The 15441-nt window shown below is 45.8% G+C and overlaps 1 protein-coding gene across 1 annotated transcript in view; it reads left to right on the top strand.

Annotated features, from left to right (window-relative positions):
* Window positions 1-11572, top strand: part of LOC126195241 (lachesin-like) — a 321469-nt gene extending 309897 nt beyond the window's left edge. Inside the window, exon 9 of the mRNA XM_049933768.1 lies at window positions 11442-11572. Within this exon, the coding sequence (XP_049789725.1) occupies window positions 11442-11572 (131 nt within the window). The remainder of the gene's footprint in view (window positions 1-11441) is intronic.
* Window positions 11573-15441: the final 3869 nt, after the last annotated feature.

Genomic DNA, 15441 nt, shown 5'->3' with positions numbered 1-15441 from the left:
TGCTGTGGATCTCGGAATATTGAATTCCGTAACGATATCCGAAATGGAATGGTCCATTTTCCGTTCAGGGGGTGGTCCGTGAGTATAGCTCCAACTACCATTCCGCGTGCAGAGTCTATTAATTACCGTCGAGCAGCCATTATCACGTCGGACACCTTCTCACCTGCATAGAAGCGACAGCTCCGACATCGCACTACCCTTATATACCTTATGTATGCGATACTACAGCCATCTTTACATGTGCATATTGCTATCCCATTATTTTTGCCACGTCAGTGTAACGTAATGACCTGAGCATCGCAAAAATAAAGCAGCTGGTTGTCATCAGTAGTTAATGGACCCTAACGTTGTTTTGTAGGTATGGTTACGGAGGGTATAACTACATTTAAAACATGCATATAATTTCTATGTCTTTCTGGAGCGATATCATTTCATCGCTAATTAATGGACCCTACCTTGGTAGCGTAGGTGTGTTTAAGGAAGAGTACAATTAGATTTAAAATATTCGTAGGTGTTTTTTGTCTCCCTATAGCTATATCATTTTCAAACGTCAAAAAGATTTTACATTTGACATGCATGCTGTTTGATGTACACGTGCACAGTATGTACTGTAAGTAATTACTATATTCCTTCTTTAGTGTATGTTAAGTGTCATTCTATTGTAGGCATGTTTATTCACAAATTTTGTATTTTATCCTCTACAACACATGTCACTGATGACGGGCTGGTTAGGCGAATAATTGTCTACCAAGTAAACACTTCCAAGTGCAGCCCATCGTGTAGAACAGCATGCCGTAGGATATAAGCTGCGAAGCACCCAGCATACAAATTTTCTTAGTTTGCTTTTAAGCCCATAGTTTTTTTTTTCTTTATAAGAGCCAGTCAAATGAAAACGAGACAGCTGATAAAAAAATAAGTAAGCTGTTTATTATTTCAGAAGTATTCACCGTAACTGTAATACATTTATCCCACTGTGAGGCAACACAGTAAATGCTGTAATGGAAAAAATGGCGGTGGCCTACGGAATCATGGTTGTACGCAGTTGGGTATCTCTTCGTCCGACGCAAATCGGCGGCCATGAATGTCTTACTTCAGGGCTCCAAAAACATGGATATCGCATGGGTAAGGATCGCTATCGCATGGAGGATGTCTAAGGGTTTCCCAGCGAAAATTCTGCAACACAGTCGAAACAACCTCGGCAACCTGTGAGTGGATATTCTGGTGCAACAATACGATGTCGTCCGTCACCATTCCTGGTCGTTTGAACTTCATAACGCACTTCAATTTTTCCAGAGTGTCCACGTTCAACTGTGCGTTAGTCGAGGAGCCATGTTGCAGCAAGTCAATGAGCAGCGGGGCATTACCAGTCGAAGGAAAAGGTCTCGATACTCTCCCGGAGGCTGGTGTCCACTGGTTTGGATTTTTTTCGGTAGGGATGAATCCGTCTACTTCCCTCCATGGCTCTGACAGTTGGTCTACAGCTCAAAATTACACCGTGATTCATCACCCGCGATAATACGGGAGTGGAACTGACAGTTGTATTCTTCACCGTGATACAGTTCCAGGCGTTGCAGTGACGTGTACATTCTGTTCAATTTGCTCCAGCGTCAGGCTTTGGGGAACCAAATACTCACAGATTTTCCGGAGCCTCCGGTACTCTGTCACGATGGCGTGAGGGGAACCGTGACCGATGCATAACATGAGCCGATTGTCTTCCAATGTCCGCCATCGGTGGTTTCTGGCGGTAGTGGCAACCGCAGCAGTGATCCTACTGGCCGGCCAGGGTGGCCGAGCGGTTCTAGGCGCTACAATCTGAAACCGCGCGACCGCTACGGTCGCAGGTTCGAATCCTGCCTCGGGCATGGGTGTGTGTGATGTCCTTAGATTAGTTAGGTTTCAGTAGTTCTAAGTCCTACGGGACTGATGACCTCAGAGGTTAAGTCCCACTGTGCTCAGACCCATTTGAACCATTTGATGCTACTGTCGGACTGTTGTCTTTCAATAACATCCGACCTTCACTACATCGTTTATTTCATGCAAACACAAACGGAGGTGTCACACTGTTTGCGCCTTACACAGCAGACATTTGGTCATGAATTTTCCTGACGCTCCTCCGCAGTCAAAATGCACACTACCCCTCGCTGTGCCTCATTCCCATTCTCCATAGTGGAATCGGAAGGATAGACGTGTCGCTCACGTGTTGCCTGTGCAACAGACACGTGGCATAGCAATGAACGTTCACGCTGATCCTTAAAAAATGGTTCAAATGCCTCTGAGCACCTAAGGACATCACACACATCCATGCCCGAGGCAGGATTCGAACCTGCGATCGGAGCGGTCACTCGGCTCCAGACTGTAGCGCCCAGAACCGCACGGCCACTCCGGCCGGCAGAATTTCCTTCAAACCAGTCGTCAGGAATTGTGGCCCATCGATATGACATCGCTGTTTGGGAACATGAAGTCCATGAATGGCTGACAAAGGTCTCGAGGTAGCCGAATGCAACCACTTCCAGTCCGCTGGACCAGAAGACCCAGCCCATTCCGTGTAAACACAGCCCACCCCAATTTGGAGCCACCACCAGCTTGCACAGTGCCCTTTTGACAACTCTTGTCCATGACTTCGTAGGATCTACGCCAAGTTCGAAACCTACTATCAGCTCTTACCAGCTGGAGTCGGGACTCATCTGGCCAGGCCATGGTTTTACAGTCGTATAGGGTCACGGGTGTGGTCAAGAGTGCTGAAGCTGCTCTGCAGGCGACGCCGTGCTCTTGACAATGGCACTCGCGTAGGTGGTCTGCTGCCGTAGCTCATTAACGCCAAATTTCGCAGCGCTGTCCCGACGGGTACGTTCGTCGTACGTCCCACATTGATATCTGCGGTTATTTCACGCAGTGTTGCTTGTCTGTTAGCACTAACAACACTACGAATTCGCTGCTGCTCTCGGTTGTTAAGGACGCTCAGTGTGTAGTATTGCTTTCATCTCACTGCCTCTTACAGAAGCTAATTCGGGAGGTGTTTGAAGAGACATAAGTTGTGACAACACAGGGTGTTTCAAAAAGTATATACGTATTTACACTCCTGGAAATGGAAATAAGAAAACCGCTCTCCTGTAAGCTTTTGCGGTAGTACATGTGGCCCTTTGAGGTGGTGATCAATAATACCACACCAGATATTGACACTGCATGGTTGTTGGTACCCCTGTATCACTGTGCTGTGAGGGTTTTCTTCTGAAAACTCGTGCCAATTATGCGAATTCACTATACCCTCCTTGGTGAAATAGGCTTCGTCGGTGAAGAGTAATGGTTTTAATGGCTCTCAGCACTATGGGACTTAACTGCTAAGGTCATCAGTCCCCTAGAACTTAGAACTACTTGAACCTAACTAACCTAAGGACATCAGACACATCCCTCCCCGAGGCAGGATTCGAACCTGCGACCGTGAAAAATGCTGGTCGTGGGTCTGACACCGTAGGATAAAGTTGCAGATGTCTAGCCTTCTCTGGTAGTCTTCCAGCAATAACGCCTGTACCTTCTACATGCGAAAGAGATGGTAATGGTGCCTATGGAGTACTCGTATAACAGTAGATTGTGACATTCCGACCGCAGTGAGGAGAGACCTGGTGCTTATTGTTGGGTCCTCCGCAACAGTTTTTAACACTTTTTCTTTGTCATCCGCACTGTACGTCGACGGTCGGCCACGACCACTTAATCCTGCAGGTTCTACACATGCACCATACTCCCTCAAGAGCCTGTCCACAGAGAAAAACGTTTTTGCCGATTCAAGGCACCGGCTAGGAAACCTCTCGTGATACAGTTGTCTTGCAACGTTAGCTCTTTAATCTGCAAGCCCGTAGGTGAGGTGGATGTCGGCGTATTCCTCGTTTGTGAAACTTGCCCCGGTACTGTGTTAACACTGCGACGCGGCCGTTAGCAGCTGTCGACACGGCGAGTATCTGGCAGAGTGAGCAGCGCAGAGGTGTTGTAAACACGTCATGCACGCCGCGGTCTTACTTCCGCCGTTGACCACTCTTCCGCTTACAGGACACACATTCCCTAACGTGGGACCGTACACTCCGCTACCGCCGGCAAGGTGTGATACTGCTACAATTTCACATACATTACGATGGGATTCGTTCTTTCAAACGCCGGCAGATATACGAGGGGCGTTCAGAAAGTAAGCTCCGATCGGTCGCGAAATGGAAACGACTATGAAAATCCGATAAAGCTTTGCACAGATGTGTTGGGTAGTGTCTCTAGTATAACCCCAGTTAGCATCACGTTGCTCTTCTCATTTTTGAGCTCGCAGTGAGTGCGTAAAGATGTCTAGAAAATAGTGTCTGCCGCCAAGTACGAGGGCCTGGTGAAAAATTTCGCCTGAAGCTATGCAGCTAACATTACATAACTGTCGTGCTGTTTCTTCTTCAAGACAATTCTCAGCCGCATTCTGCAGGGGCAATGAAGATGCTCCTGCATCGTTTTCAAATGGAAATGTGAGATTACCCACAATACAGTCCGCAATTGTCTCCCCCTGAGTTTCATCTCTGGTCACATGAACCGCTGTCTTTGAAGACAACATTTTGACACAGACAACGAGGTGTAGGCCAGCGTGGAGAATTGGCGGAAAGCACTGGCGGCTGCCTTCTATGATGAGGCTATAGAAAAGTTGGTACAACGGTATGACAAAAGTCTAAGTCAGAACGGCGACTACGTAGAGAAGTAGCTGAAAGGTGTAGCTAATTGTTACAAGTAAAACATTTCTGATGTTCACTGTGGTTTCAATTTGGCAATCAATCGGAGCTTACTTTCTGAACAGGCCTCGTACATCAGCTCATTGGTGCGTCACGTGTTGTATCTATGGGTGAATGACATGTCGTGATCGTGAGGCTCGTCGGTATCTCATTCAATGGTTAACTGGTGTTTCTCTTTTACGTACACAGTACACCGAGAAGAACGAAATTAACAACGGTGCGTCACGTGTTACGCATAGCAGCATGCGGTCCTCGACGTATTTTTCCTCATTTATGGCTCACCCTGTATTTATTAAACCTTAAAACATACTGATACGAAACTTTACAAACATATTTACGAACCTCTCAAGTGCAGATTACAGATGTTCAATACGTCCTCCATCAGCGACACGAACTATATCACATCGATACTGAAATTCCTCCCATACTCCGTCAAGCATGTCCTTCGTCACTGATGTTATGGCAGTACGGATCCGGTTCTTCAACTCTTCCCGGTTTTGTGGGAGTGGTGGTACATAAACGTTGTCTTTAACAAAACCCCACAGGAAGAAGTCAGAGGGTGTCAAATCCGGTGACCGTGGAGCCCAGCTGAGACATCCTAAGTCACGAGCTCCTTGACGACCAATTCAACGATTCGGTAGAGTTTCATTCAGATATTAAAGCAGTTGGCGACACAAGTGACGGGGTGCCCCGTCTTGTTGGAAAATAAAGTTTCCTTCGTGCAGCCTCGGAAGCAACCAGTTTTGTTACATAGCAAGATACTGCTGACCGTCAACCGTGTTTCCATCAAAGAACCCTGGGCGGTAAACGCATGATCTGGATATCGCACAAAACACGTTGACTTTGGGCGAATCTCATACATGTTAAATGGCTGCATGTGGTTTCTGTAGGTCCCAAATTCGAACATTGTGTTTTTGTTTGCCTGACCACTGACATGAAAAGTCGCTTCGTCACTGAACACGATGCGTTGTGTGAAAGCGTCATCATTCTCAATAGCATCAAAAATCTCGTTACAAAATACCACACGTTTGCTTTTGTCTTCAGAACGCAGAGTTTGTAACATCTGTAACTTATACGAGTTCATAACTAACCGACGTCTCAAAACACGCCAAATTGTTGTTGTAGGCAGTGGTAACTTCCGTCTGAAGGACTAAGTTGGAAAGCAGTTTCAATTCGTGCAACATTTTCTTCAGGAACAAGAGGGCGGGCCAGGACTCTTTACGTACACATCCTTTGTCTAGAAACTGTCGAAACCATCTGCGAATGTTTCACCCATTCGGAGGATCTATTTGGTACCTCAACCTGAAACGTCTTTGCACTGTAATCACGAAATTTCACTTCATAAACTCCAGAATACAAAATGATTTCTGCTGCGGAGTAGCCATTTTAAACATCTACATCTACACTCACACTCCGCAAGCCACCTGACGGTGTGTGGCGGAGGGTACTATGAGTACCTCTATCGGTTCTCCCTACTATTCCAGTCTCGTATTGTTCGTGGAAAGATGGATTGTCTTTATCCTTCTGTGTGGGCTCTAATCTCTCTGATTTTATCCTCGTGGTCTCTTCGCGAGATATACATAGGAGGGAGCAATATACTGCTTGACTCTTCGGTGAGGGTATGTTCTCGAAACTTCAACATAAGCCCGTACCGAGCTACTGAGCGTCTCTCCTGCAGAGTCTTCCAATGCAGTTTATCTATCATCTCCGTAACGCTTTCGCGATTACTAAATGATCCTGTAACGAAGCGCGCTGCTCTCCGTTGGATCTTCTCTATCTCTTCTATCATCCCTATTTGGAACGGATCCCACACTGCTGAGCAGTATTCAAGCAGTGGGCGAACAAGCATACTGTAACCTACTTCCTTTGTTTTCGGATTGCATTTCCATAGGATTCTTCCAATGAATCTCAGTCTGGCATCTGCTTTACCAACGATCAACTTTACATATTAATTCCATTTTAAACCACTCCTAATGCGTACTCCCAGATAATTTATGGAATTAACTGCTTCCAGTGGCTGACCTGCTATTTTGTAGCTAAATGATAAGGGATCTATCTTTTTATATATTCGCAGCACATTACACTTGTCTACATTTAGATTCAATTGCCATTCCCTGCAGCATGCGTCAATTCGCTGCAGATCCTCCTGCATTTCAGTACAATTTTCCATAGTTACAACCTCTCGACATACCACAGCATCATCCGCAAAAAGCCTCAGTGAACTTCCGACGTCATCCACAAGGTCATTAATGTATTTTGTGAATAGCAACCGTCCTACGACACTCCCCTGCGGCACACCTGAAATCCCTCTTACTTCGGGAGAACATAGGACGGTTATCAAGGCAACTGACATCTAATTATATATAAATATACACTCATGGTCCGAAATTAAGGATAATGCTGATACATGGTGAAACAACGCTCTAGTGGGCAGTTTACGGGTTTAAATCACCTCGGGGTATGACCATGCGGTGCATTTGACCTGCGGTCGTCGCACGGTGGCGCTGGCAGCAGTCCACATGCGCAGAGGTGTGTTTTTTTTTTTACATGACTACTCTGCAATTCACATTTAAGTGCTTGGCAGAGGGTTCGTCGAACCACATTCATACTATCTCTCTACCATTCCACACACGAACAGCGCGCGGGAAAAACGAACACCTAAACCTTTCTGTTGGAGCTCTGATTTCTCTTATTTTATTTTGAAGATCATTACTACATATGTAGGTTGGGCTCAAAATATTTTCGCATTAGGAAGAGAAAGTTGGTGACTGAAATTTCGTAAATAGACCTCGCCGCGACGAAAAACGTCTTTGCTGTAATGACTTCCATTCCAATTCGCGTATCATATCTGCCACACTTTCTCCCCTAGTACGTGATAATACAAAACGAGCTGTCCTTTTTTGCACCCTTTCGCTTTCCTCCGTAAATCCCACCTGGTGAGGATCCCACACCGCGCAGCAAAATTCTAACAGAGGACGAACGAGTGTAGTGTAAGCTGTCTCTTTAGTGAACTTGTTGCATCTTCTAAGTGTCCAGCCAATGAAACGCAACCTTTGGCTCATCTTCCCCACAATATTATCTATGTGGCCATTACAACTGAAGTTGTTCGTAATTTTAACACCCAGGTACTTAGTTGAATTGACAGCCTTGGGAATTGTACTATTTATCGAGTAATCGAATTCCAACGGATTTCTTTTGGAACTCATGTGGATCACCTCACACTTATCGTTATTTAGCGTCAACTGCCATCTGCCACACCATACAGCAATCTTTACTAAATCGCTTTGCAACTGATACTGGTCTTCGGATGACCTTACTAGACGGTAAATTACAGCATCATCTGCGAACAACCTAAGAGAACAGCTCAGATTGTCACCCAGGCCATTTATATAGACCAGGAACAGCAGAGGTCAGTTCGGAAGGAATGGAGATTGTCTCTTAGGAAGGCTTCTAGTGACACTTTATCCGCTTTTTTAAATAAAATTATTTTGCGTTTGTTTCTGGTGGATTTGGAAGAAACGGTATTGAGCCTAGCTACAACGACCTTGTGATCACTAATCCCTGTATCAGTCACGATGCTCTCTATCAGCTCTGGATTGTTTGTGGCTAAGAGGTCAAGTATATTTTCGCAACCATTTACAATTCGCGTGGGTTCGTGGACTAGCTGCTCGAAATAATTTTCGGAGAAAGCATTTAGGACAATCTCGGAAGATGTTTTCTGCCGACCACCGGTTTTTAACAAGTATTTTTGCCAACATGTGGAGGGAAGGTTGAAGTCCCCACCAACTATAACCGTATGAGTGGGGTATTTATTTGTTACGAGACTCAAATTTTCTCTGAACTGTTCAGAAACTATATCATCGGAGTCTGGCGGTCGGTAGAAGGAGCCAATTATTAACTTAGTTCGGCTGTTAAGTATAACCTCCACGCATACCAATTCGCACGGAGTATCTACTTCGACTTCACTACAAGATAAACCACTACTGACAGTCACAAACACTCCACCATCACTTCTGCCTACTCTATCTTTCCTGAACACCGTCGGAGACTTCATAAAAATTTCTGCATAACTTATTTCAGGCTTTAGCCAGCTTTCTGTACCTATAACTATTTCAGCTTCTGAGATTTCTATTATCGCTTGAAGTTCAGGGACTTTCCCAGCACAACTACAACAATTTACAACTACAATTCCGACTGTTCCTTGATCCAAGCACGTCCTGTATTTGCCAAGCACCCTTTGAGATTGCAGCCCACCCCGTACTTTCCCGAGGCCTTCTAACCTATAAAACCGCCCAGTCCACGCCACACAGTCTCCGCTACCCGTGTAGCCGCCAGCTGAGTGTAGTGAACTCCTGACCTATTCAGCAGAACCCGAAACCCCACCACCCTATGGCTTAAGTCAAGGAATCTGCAGCCAACACGGTTGCAAAACTGTCTGAGCCTCTGATTCAGACCCTCCACCCGGCTCTGCACGAAAGGTCCGCAGTCGGTTCTGTCAACGATGCTGCAGATGGTGAGCTCTGCCTTCATCTCGTAAGCAAGACCGGCAGCCTTCACCAAATCAGATAGCCGCTGGAATCCAGAGAGAATTTCCTCAGATCCAATGCGACACACGTCATTAGTGCCGACATGTGCCACCACCTGCAGCTGGCTGCACCCTGTGCTCTTCATGGCATCCGGAAGGACCCTTTCCAAATCAGGAATGACTCCACCCGGAATGCACACGGAGTGCACACTGGATTTCTTCCCCTCTTTAGCCGCCTTATCCCTAAGGGGCCCCATTACGCGCCTAACATTGGAGCTCCCAACTACCAATAAGCCCACCCTCTGTGATTGCCCGGACCTTGAAGGCTGAGAATGATCCTCTGAAACAGGGCAGGCAGTTGCATCTGGCTCAGCCAGAGACAGTGCCTGAAACCTGTTTGTCAGACGCACCGGGGAGGCTTTCTGATCAGCCTCCGGGGACGTCTTTCGCTGCCTGCCACGCCTTGGAATAACCTCCCAATCAACCGCAGGAGAGGGCTCAGCCCCACTGCGGGCAGCAACCGGGGCAACCACAGAGGCAGACCGATCTGGGGACAGACGGGACGAGGTAGATATCCCCGTGATACCCAAGTCCGGCTGCCCACAGTGTTGCCCATTGGCAACAGCCTCAAGCTGCACGACCGAAGTCAGCGCCACTTGCTGCTGTGAGCGATGGGATGCCAACTCAGCCCTCATCCGAACACAGCAATCACAGTGTTGGTGCGTGTCAGATTACGGTGCATCGAGTAAGTGTGCAGACCTATTCAGACGTGCTAATGGTGACTGTGTGTTGAAAATGGCTCAAAGAACACATATTGATGACGTTATGAGGGGTAGAATACTAGGGGGACTGGAGGCTGGTCAAACACAGCAGGTCGTAACACGGGGTCTCCGTGGGCCACAGTGTGGTCTCAAGATCATGGCAATGGTTCCAGAAGACAAGAAACGTGTCTAGGCGCTACAGTACGGGACGTTCACATTGTACAACACCACAAGAAGGCCGATATCTCATCATCAGTGCCCGCAGACGGGCACGGAGTACTGCAGGTAGCTTTGCTCTAGACATTACGGCAACCACTGGAACAGCTGTCTCCAGACACACAGTCTACAGACGACTGAACAGACGCGGATTATTCACCTGGAGACCTGCCAGTTGCATTCTTCTTACCTCTGGTCACCGGAGAGCCTGTAAAGCCTGATGTCAAGAACACAGTGCATGGTCACTGGAACAGTGGTCCCAGGTAATGTTCACGGACGAGTTCTGGTACAGTCTGAACAGTGATTCTCGCCGGGTCTTCATCTGGCGTGAACCAGGAACAAGATACCAACCCCTTAATGTCCTTGAAATGGAGCTGTATGGAGGTCATGGTTCTATGGTGTGGGGTGGGATTATGATTGGTGCACGTACATCCATTCATGTCTTTGACAGAGGAACTGTAACAGGTCATGTGTATCAGGACGTCATTTTGCACCAGTACGTCCGCCTTTTCAGGGGTTCAGTGGGTCTCACCTTCCTCGAGATGGATGATAACGCAAGGCCCCACCGAGTTGCCCTCGTGGTGGAGTACCTTGAAACAGAAGATATCAGGCGAATGGGGTGTCCTGCCTGTTCTCCAGACCTAAAACCCATCAAGCACGTCTAGGATGCTCTCGGGCGATGTATCGCTGCACGTCTTCAAACCCCTAGGACACTTCAGGAGAACCGACAGGCACTGGTGCAAGAATGGGAGGCTATACCCCAACAGCTGCTCGACCACCTGATCCAGAGTATGTCAACCCGTTGTGCGGCCTGAGTACGTGTGCATGGTGATCATATCTCATACTGATGTCGGGGTACATGCGCAGGAAACAGTGGAGTTTTGCAGCACATGTGTTTCGGGACGGATTTCTCAACTGATCACCAATACCGTGGACTTATAGATCTGTGTCGTGTGTGTTCCCTATGTGCCTATGCTATTAGCGCCAGTTTTGTGTGTCACCACATTCTTCTATTATCCTTAATTTATGAGCACGAGTGTATAAACTAGACTATGTATTAGTTTCTCAAATAGCCGAGCGATCGATAATTTGTACAAAAAAAAAACTTTGTAATACGTAAATTCTTTTTGATACACCCTGTACCGTACACCTGTTGTAGTGAAGTGCAGCGTTTGGTGTGTTGCGTGGCAGGTCTGACGGAGGCGGCCCGTGGTCGCGCGGCCTCGGGAGCGGCCGGCCCCCGCCGCCCCCAGGGTCCTCCTCGCTGGGTGTCGCCGCTCGCTGTTGCCGCAGCCGTGGTGGGCGTGGCCGGTGGCAGGTGACGCGCCTCCAGGCACCCAGAGGTCGCCGACGCGTCCACCGTGCGTCGCCGCCGTTCGACTCCTCAACACCTGTCGGAGCCTCATACATCAGGCTCTGGCACTATCACTCAAGCCCCGACGGACACGAAATAAAATCACGCGAACTGATACGAGCGTGTTCCTCACACTTTCCACCTAAGAAGATAAAGTCCCTTTCTATTAGAAGCATCGTAATTAGAATATCCCGCAAGGGCGAGGTAGAGAACGCTGTTGTTACTTCTCCGTTTTTATTCCATGTGTTGATGTCGGCTAAGGCTTCCCAACTCCTGACCTCTTACCCATCATGCTTTCAACAAAGAAGTGTAAAACGACTGGCCCATTTAATCACGACAATTCAAAACAGTTCAAAACATATCATAACGATATATGGCACATATCAGAAATGCTCCAATGAACACCGCACATAACATATTAAGGAAAAACACCAAGCTGCATCCGATAATATTTCAATTTTGCGTTTTTAGCAAAAGAGCGCTGTGCAGTGGCGTAATACTGGAAATTTTTAGCTGATATGTCAGTAACTATCAGGAACACTCGTAAATATGGTCCAGATTTGAGAATTCCTGGCAGATTAAAAATGTATGCCATTCTCGAACTCGAACGCGAGACCTTTGACTTTTTCGGGCAAGTACTTTACTCGAGCACGGCTTACAACATCTCCCCACGCCTTTGCTTCCGACAATCCCGTGTCTCGTACCTCCCAATCTTCACAGAAGTTCTTCGAAACTTGCGGAACAATAACTCTTTAAAGAAAGCATACTGCGGAGATAATGCTTAGCCACAGCCTGGGGGATTGTTTCCAGAATGAATTTGTGACTTTGGAGCTGTGTGTGCGCTGATGTGGAACTTCCTGGCAGATTGAAACACTGTGCGAAAGGTAGGAATAGGTTTGTTTATAAATAAATCTCCTGCTACCAGTCACGATTTTTCTTTATTCTACTTTTCGCACGTCGCGTTTCGGGAAATGATTCCCATTTTCAAGTGCGTTTTTTTGAGTGTATTAAGATATTTCTATTGATGTTGTCAGTGCGTGAGAGTCTGCTTCATTTAGTAGACTTTTAAGTTTTCTAATGTCAACGAAATGAAGCAGACTCTCACACACTGACAACATCAATAAAAATGGCTTAATACACACAAAAAACGCACTTGAAAATGGGAATAATTTCCCGAAACGCGACGTGCGAAAAGCGAAGTAAAGAATGGTCGTGACTGGTAGCAGAAGATTTATTTATAAACAAACCTATGGTTTTCACAGTCACGGGGTTTCAAAACCCATTTACAATGGATCAAAGCAGATTGAAGGTACGAAAATAGGTACTACCGGAAGTAAAGCTCTGACGAGTGCTTGTGGGTCTTGCTCAGGTGGCAGAGTAGTGTCGTCTGAAAAGAAAAGGTCCTGGGTTCGGGTCCCGGTCGAGCATATACTTTTGATCTTCCAGGAAGATCACTTCATTCGGGAAACCCATATCTCCGCAATATCATTTCTTCCAGAGTTCTTTTCCCCCAAGTTTTGCAGGTGAACCTATTTGAAATTAGGAAGTTAGGAGGTAAGGTACTCGTCGAAGTATAGCTATGAGTATGAGTTGTGAGACGTGCTCGAATAGCTCAGTTGGTGCAGCAAATGCTCGCTTAAGGCAAAGGTCCGGTGTTCCCGTCCGCATATAGTTTTAATCCTCCAGGAAGTTTAACATCAGCGCACACTGAAGCGCAGAGTAAAAATTTCATCCATGTTCATGGTTTCTTCTGCTTTCTCCCACACCGACGAAACTGTAATGCAGTGACGTATTAACTGGAAAATCCACAAATGCTGTAGGAAACTTTCGTAAGTTTCCACGAGACTGTGGCACAGTTTCTTGGTTTATGGAATCTCCGTTTCATAAGCTCTCTTACGAGTAATATGGCCACGATTGACACCGGTAAGTGTATCTAGATCATCATGACTAAAATGTGCTCAGGCAGCCCAGTCACATCTAAACCTCATTATTCATCCGATCTACCATAATGATACATCTAAGATAAGGACACCACATGTATTTATGCTTTGCTACTTACTAGTCCTTCACAAATCCTTTAGTCATAAGCTTCAGATGTGGCAGTTTGAAGACATAATTACAAACATTTGTTAATTCAGTAAACTACGTTATATCAGAGCTGTGGCGGGACTAGACAGTGCCCGATCTGTTGAGAGAGTAGCGAGATTAAAAAACAAATATCTGGTTCATGTTATACGCTGTTGTGGGCCCTATACTACGTAACTGCAAGTCCATTGCTCAGCTTTCGTTCCAAGCTCTTTGTCTAAATCCTCTTCCGCCGGAGCATGATCCTTTTTCCTGCCTGTACATTAATAGGCAGATGTTGATGGTAAGATGGCATCGAACGTTTTGTTAATAATGGAAAAGAACAAAGCTTTTCCTGACGTTATTGTGTGTGATATTTTTCCCCGGAATCGATGTGAGGATACCGTCCCAAAGGTCTGTCCAAGTGTTTTTTGACACACATCTGAATAGCATAAAACTAACGCTAGAACGGTCATAAACTTCAGCATTCTCTTCGGAAATTTGTTGCTGTCTTGAATGTGGAACTGCCCTTCAGCAATGACGTAGCATTCTGTTTGTCATAGTTTCATTAGGTGTACGACTTTTTTAGTCGTCTGGACCCAAATTCGTCTTCATGTGGTGTCATTCATGCCATTCACTGCTTCTGTAACTTACATGTTCCTCAGGTAGAGAATCCGTTTCCTTACTTCCGGAAAAAATGTTATTCTTTGTGCTATGATACGATTCACATTATAGAAATAGCCACGACATAGCAGAATATTTTAAGACTACATTATGCTAAATTACGTGCACAAAAAAATCTGTATTATTGTAGAAAAACAGTTTGTCTTCAAGACCAAAATCCTCTACGTGGCAGTAGGAACTATGTTCTAGTCTGAAGATGGAAACGAAACGCTGAGTGAAACGAGCAGTTTTCGACGATGAACTTATACTGGCTGCAACGTTGTTCTCATTGCTAAAATTCGCGTCATTATCTGGTCATCAAGGATAAAACGTTGTCCGTAAATCTTCTGCACTCCGTAACTAATTCCTCTGACGGAATAGTATGGTTATCCTTGTATTAACTATTGCCATGAAAACTGTTGCGGTACTGTTCATCGGAATGATTTTCTCCTCTATTCATATATATACTCTATCCACATTTTTGTCTTTGCAACTGCATTCAGGCTTATATCTCTGTAAGAATATATTCGAGTGCTTATACTAAATAATAACTTCATCTGGTTCCTGCAGTAATAAGTTTCTTTCATTTTTCAGACATTCAGTACTTCAGTTTTTAATTCCTTTCACGAAGGCTTAGGTTGCGAAAATAAAGTAAAATATTTGGTAATTTCATCTACTTGATAGCTGCCTTCCCTAGTGCAAGATAACTTCCACGTGAAGCGTATGGTATCCAAAAAGACCTGATCGATAACTGTATTATGACAATGTAGCCTTTACGATAAACATTTTGTGGGCAACCATCTGTCGAACAACACTGTAAGTATTATCTGAACTGGGCTGGCCTGTACTGCAGCTCAGTAGGAACTCAATGGCAGTCAGTTCGGCTGTGGAGCGCGTTTGACTATCTGTGAATTAGAGGTAACGCTTACTTTGTCCCAATCGCGACACCTGAGATACTCTTGGTGGTTTCTAAATGCTCTAAGACAGCCTTGTGTGGTATTCTTCAGCCCTAGTAGACTAAAAACCAGGAACCTCAGATTCCTGGATAAACATTACACCCACGTCCAGTTCGCTGTCGCAACGCGTGATTAACGTCACGTTAGATAGACT

This window comes from Schistocerca nitens, chromosome 7 (assembly GCF_023898315.1).
Source record: "Schistocerca nitens isolate TAMUIC-IGC-003100 chromosome 7, iqSchNite1.1, whole genome shotgun sequence".
NCBI classification, from domain to species: Eukaryota; Metazoa; Arthropoda; class Insecta; order Orthoptera; family Acrididae; genus Schistocerca; species Schistocerca nitens.
This window is presented reverse-complemented; position numbering and strand designations above follow the sequence as displayed.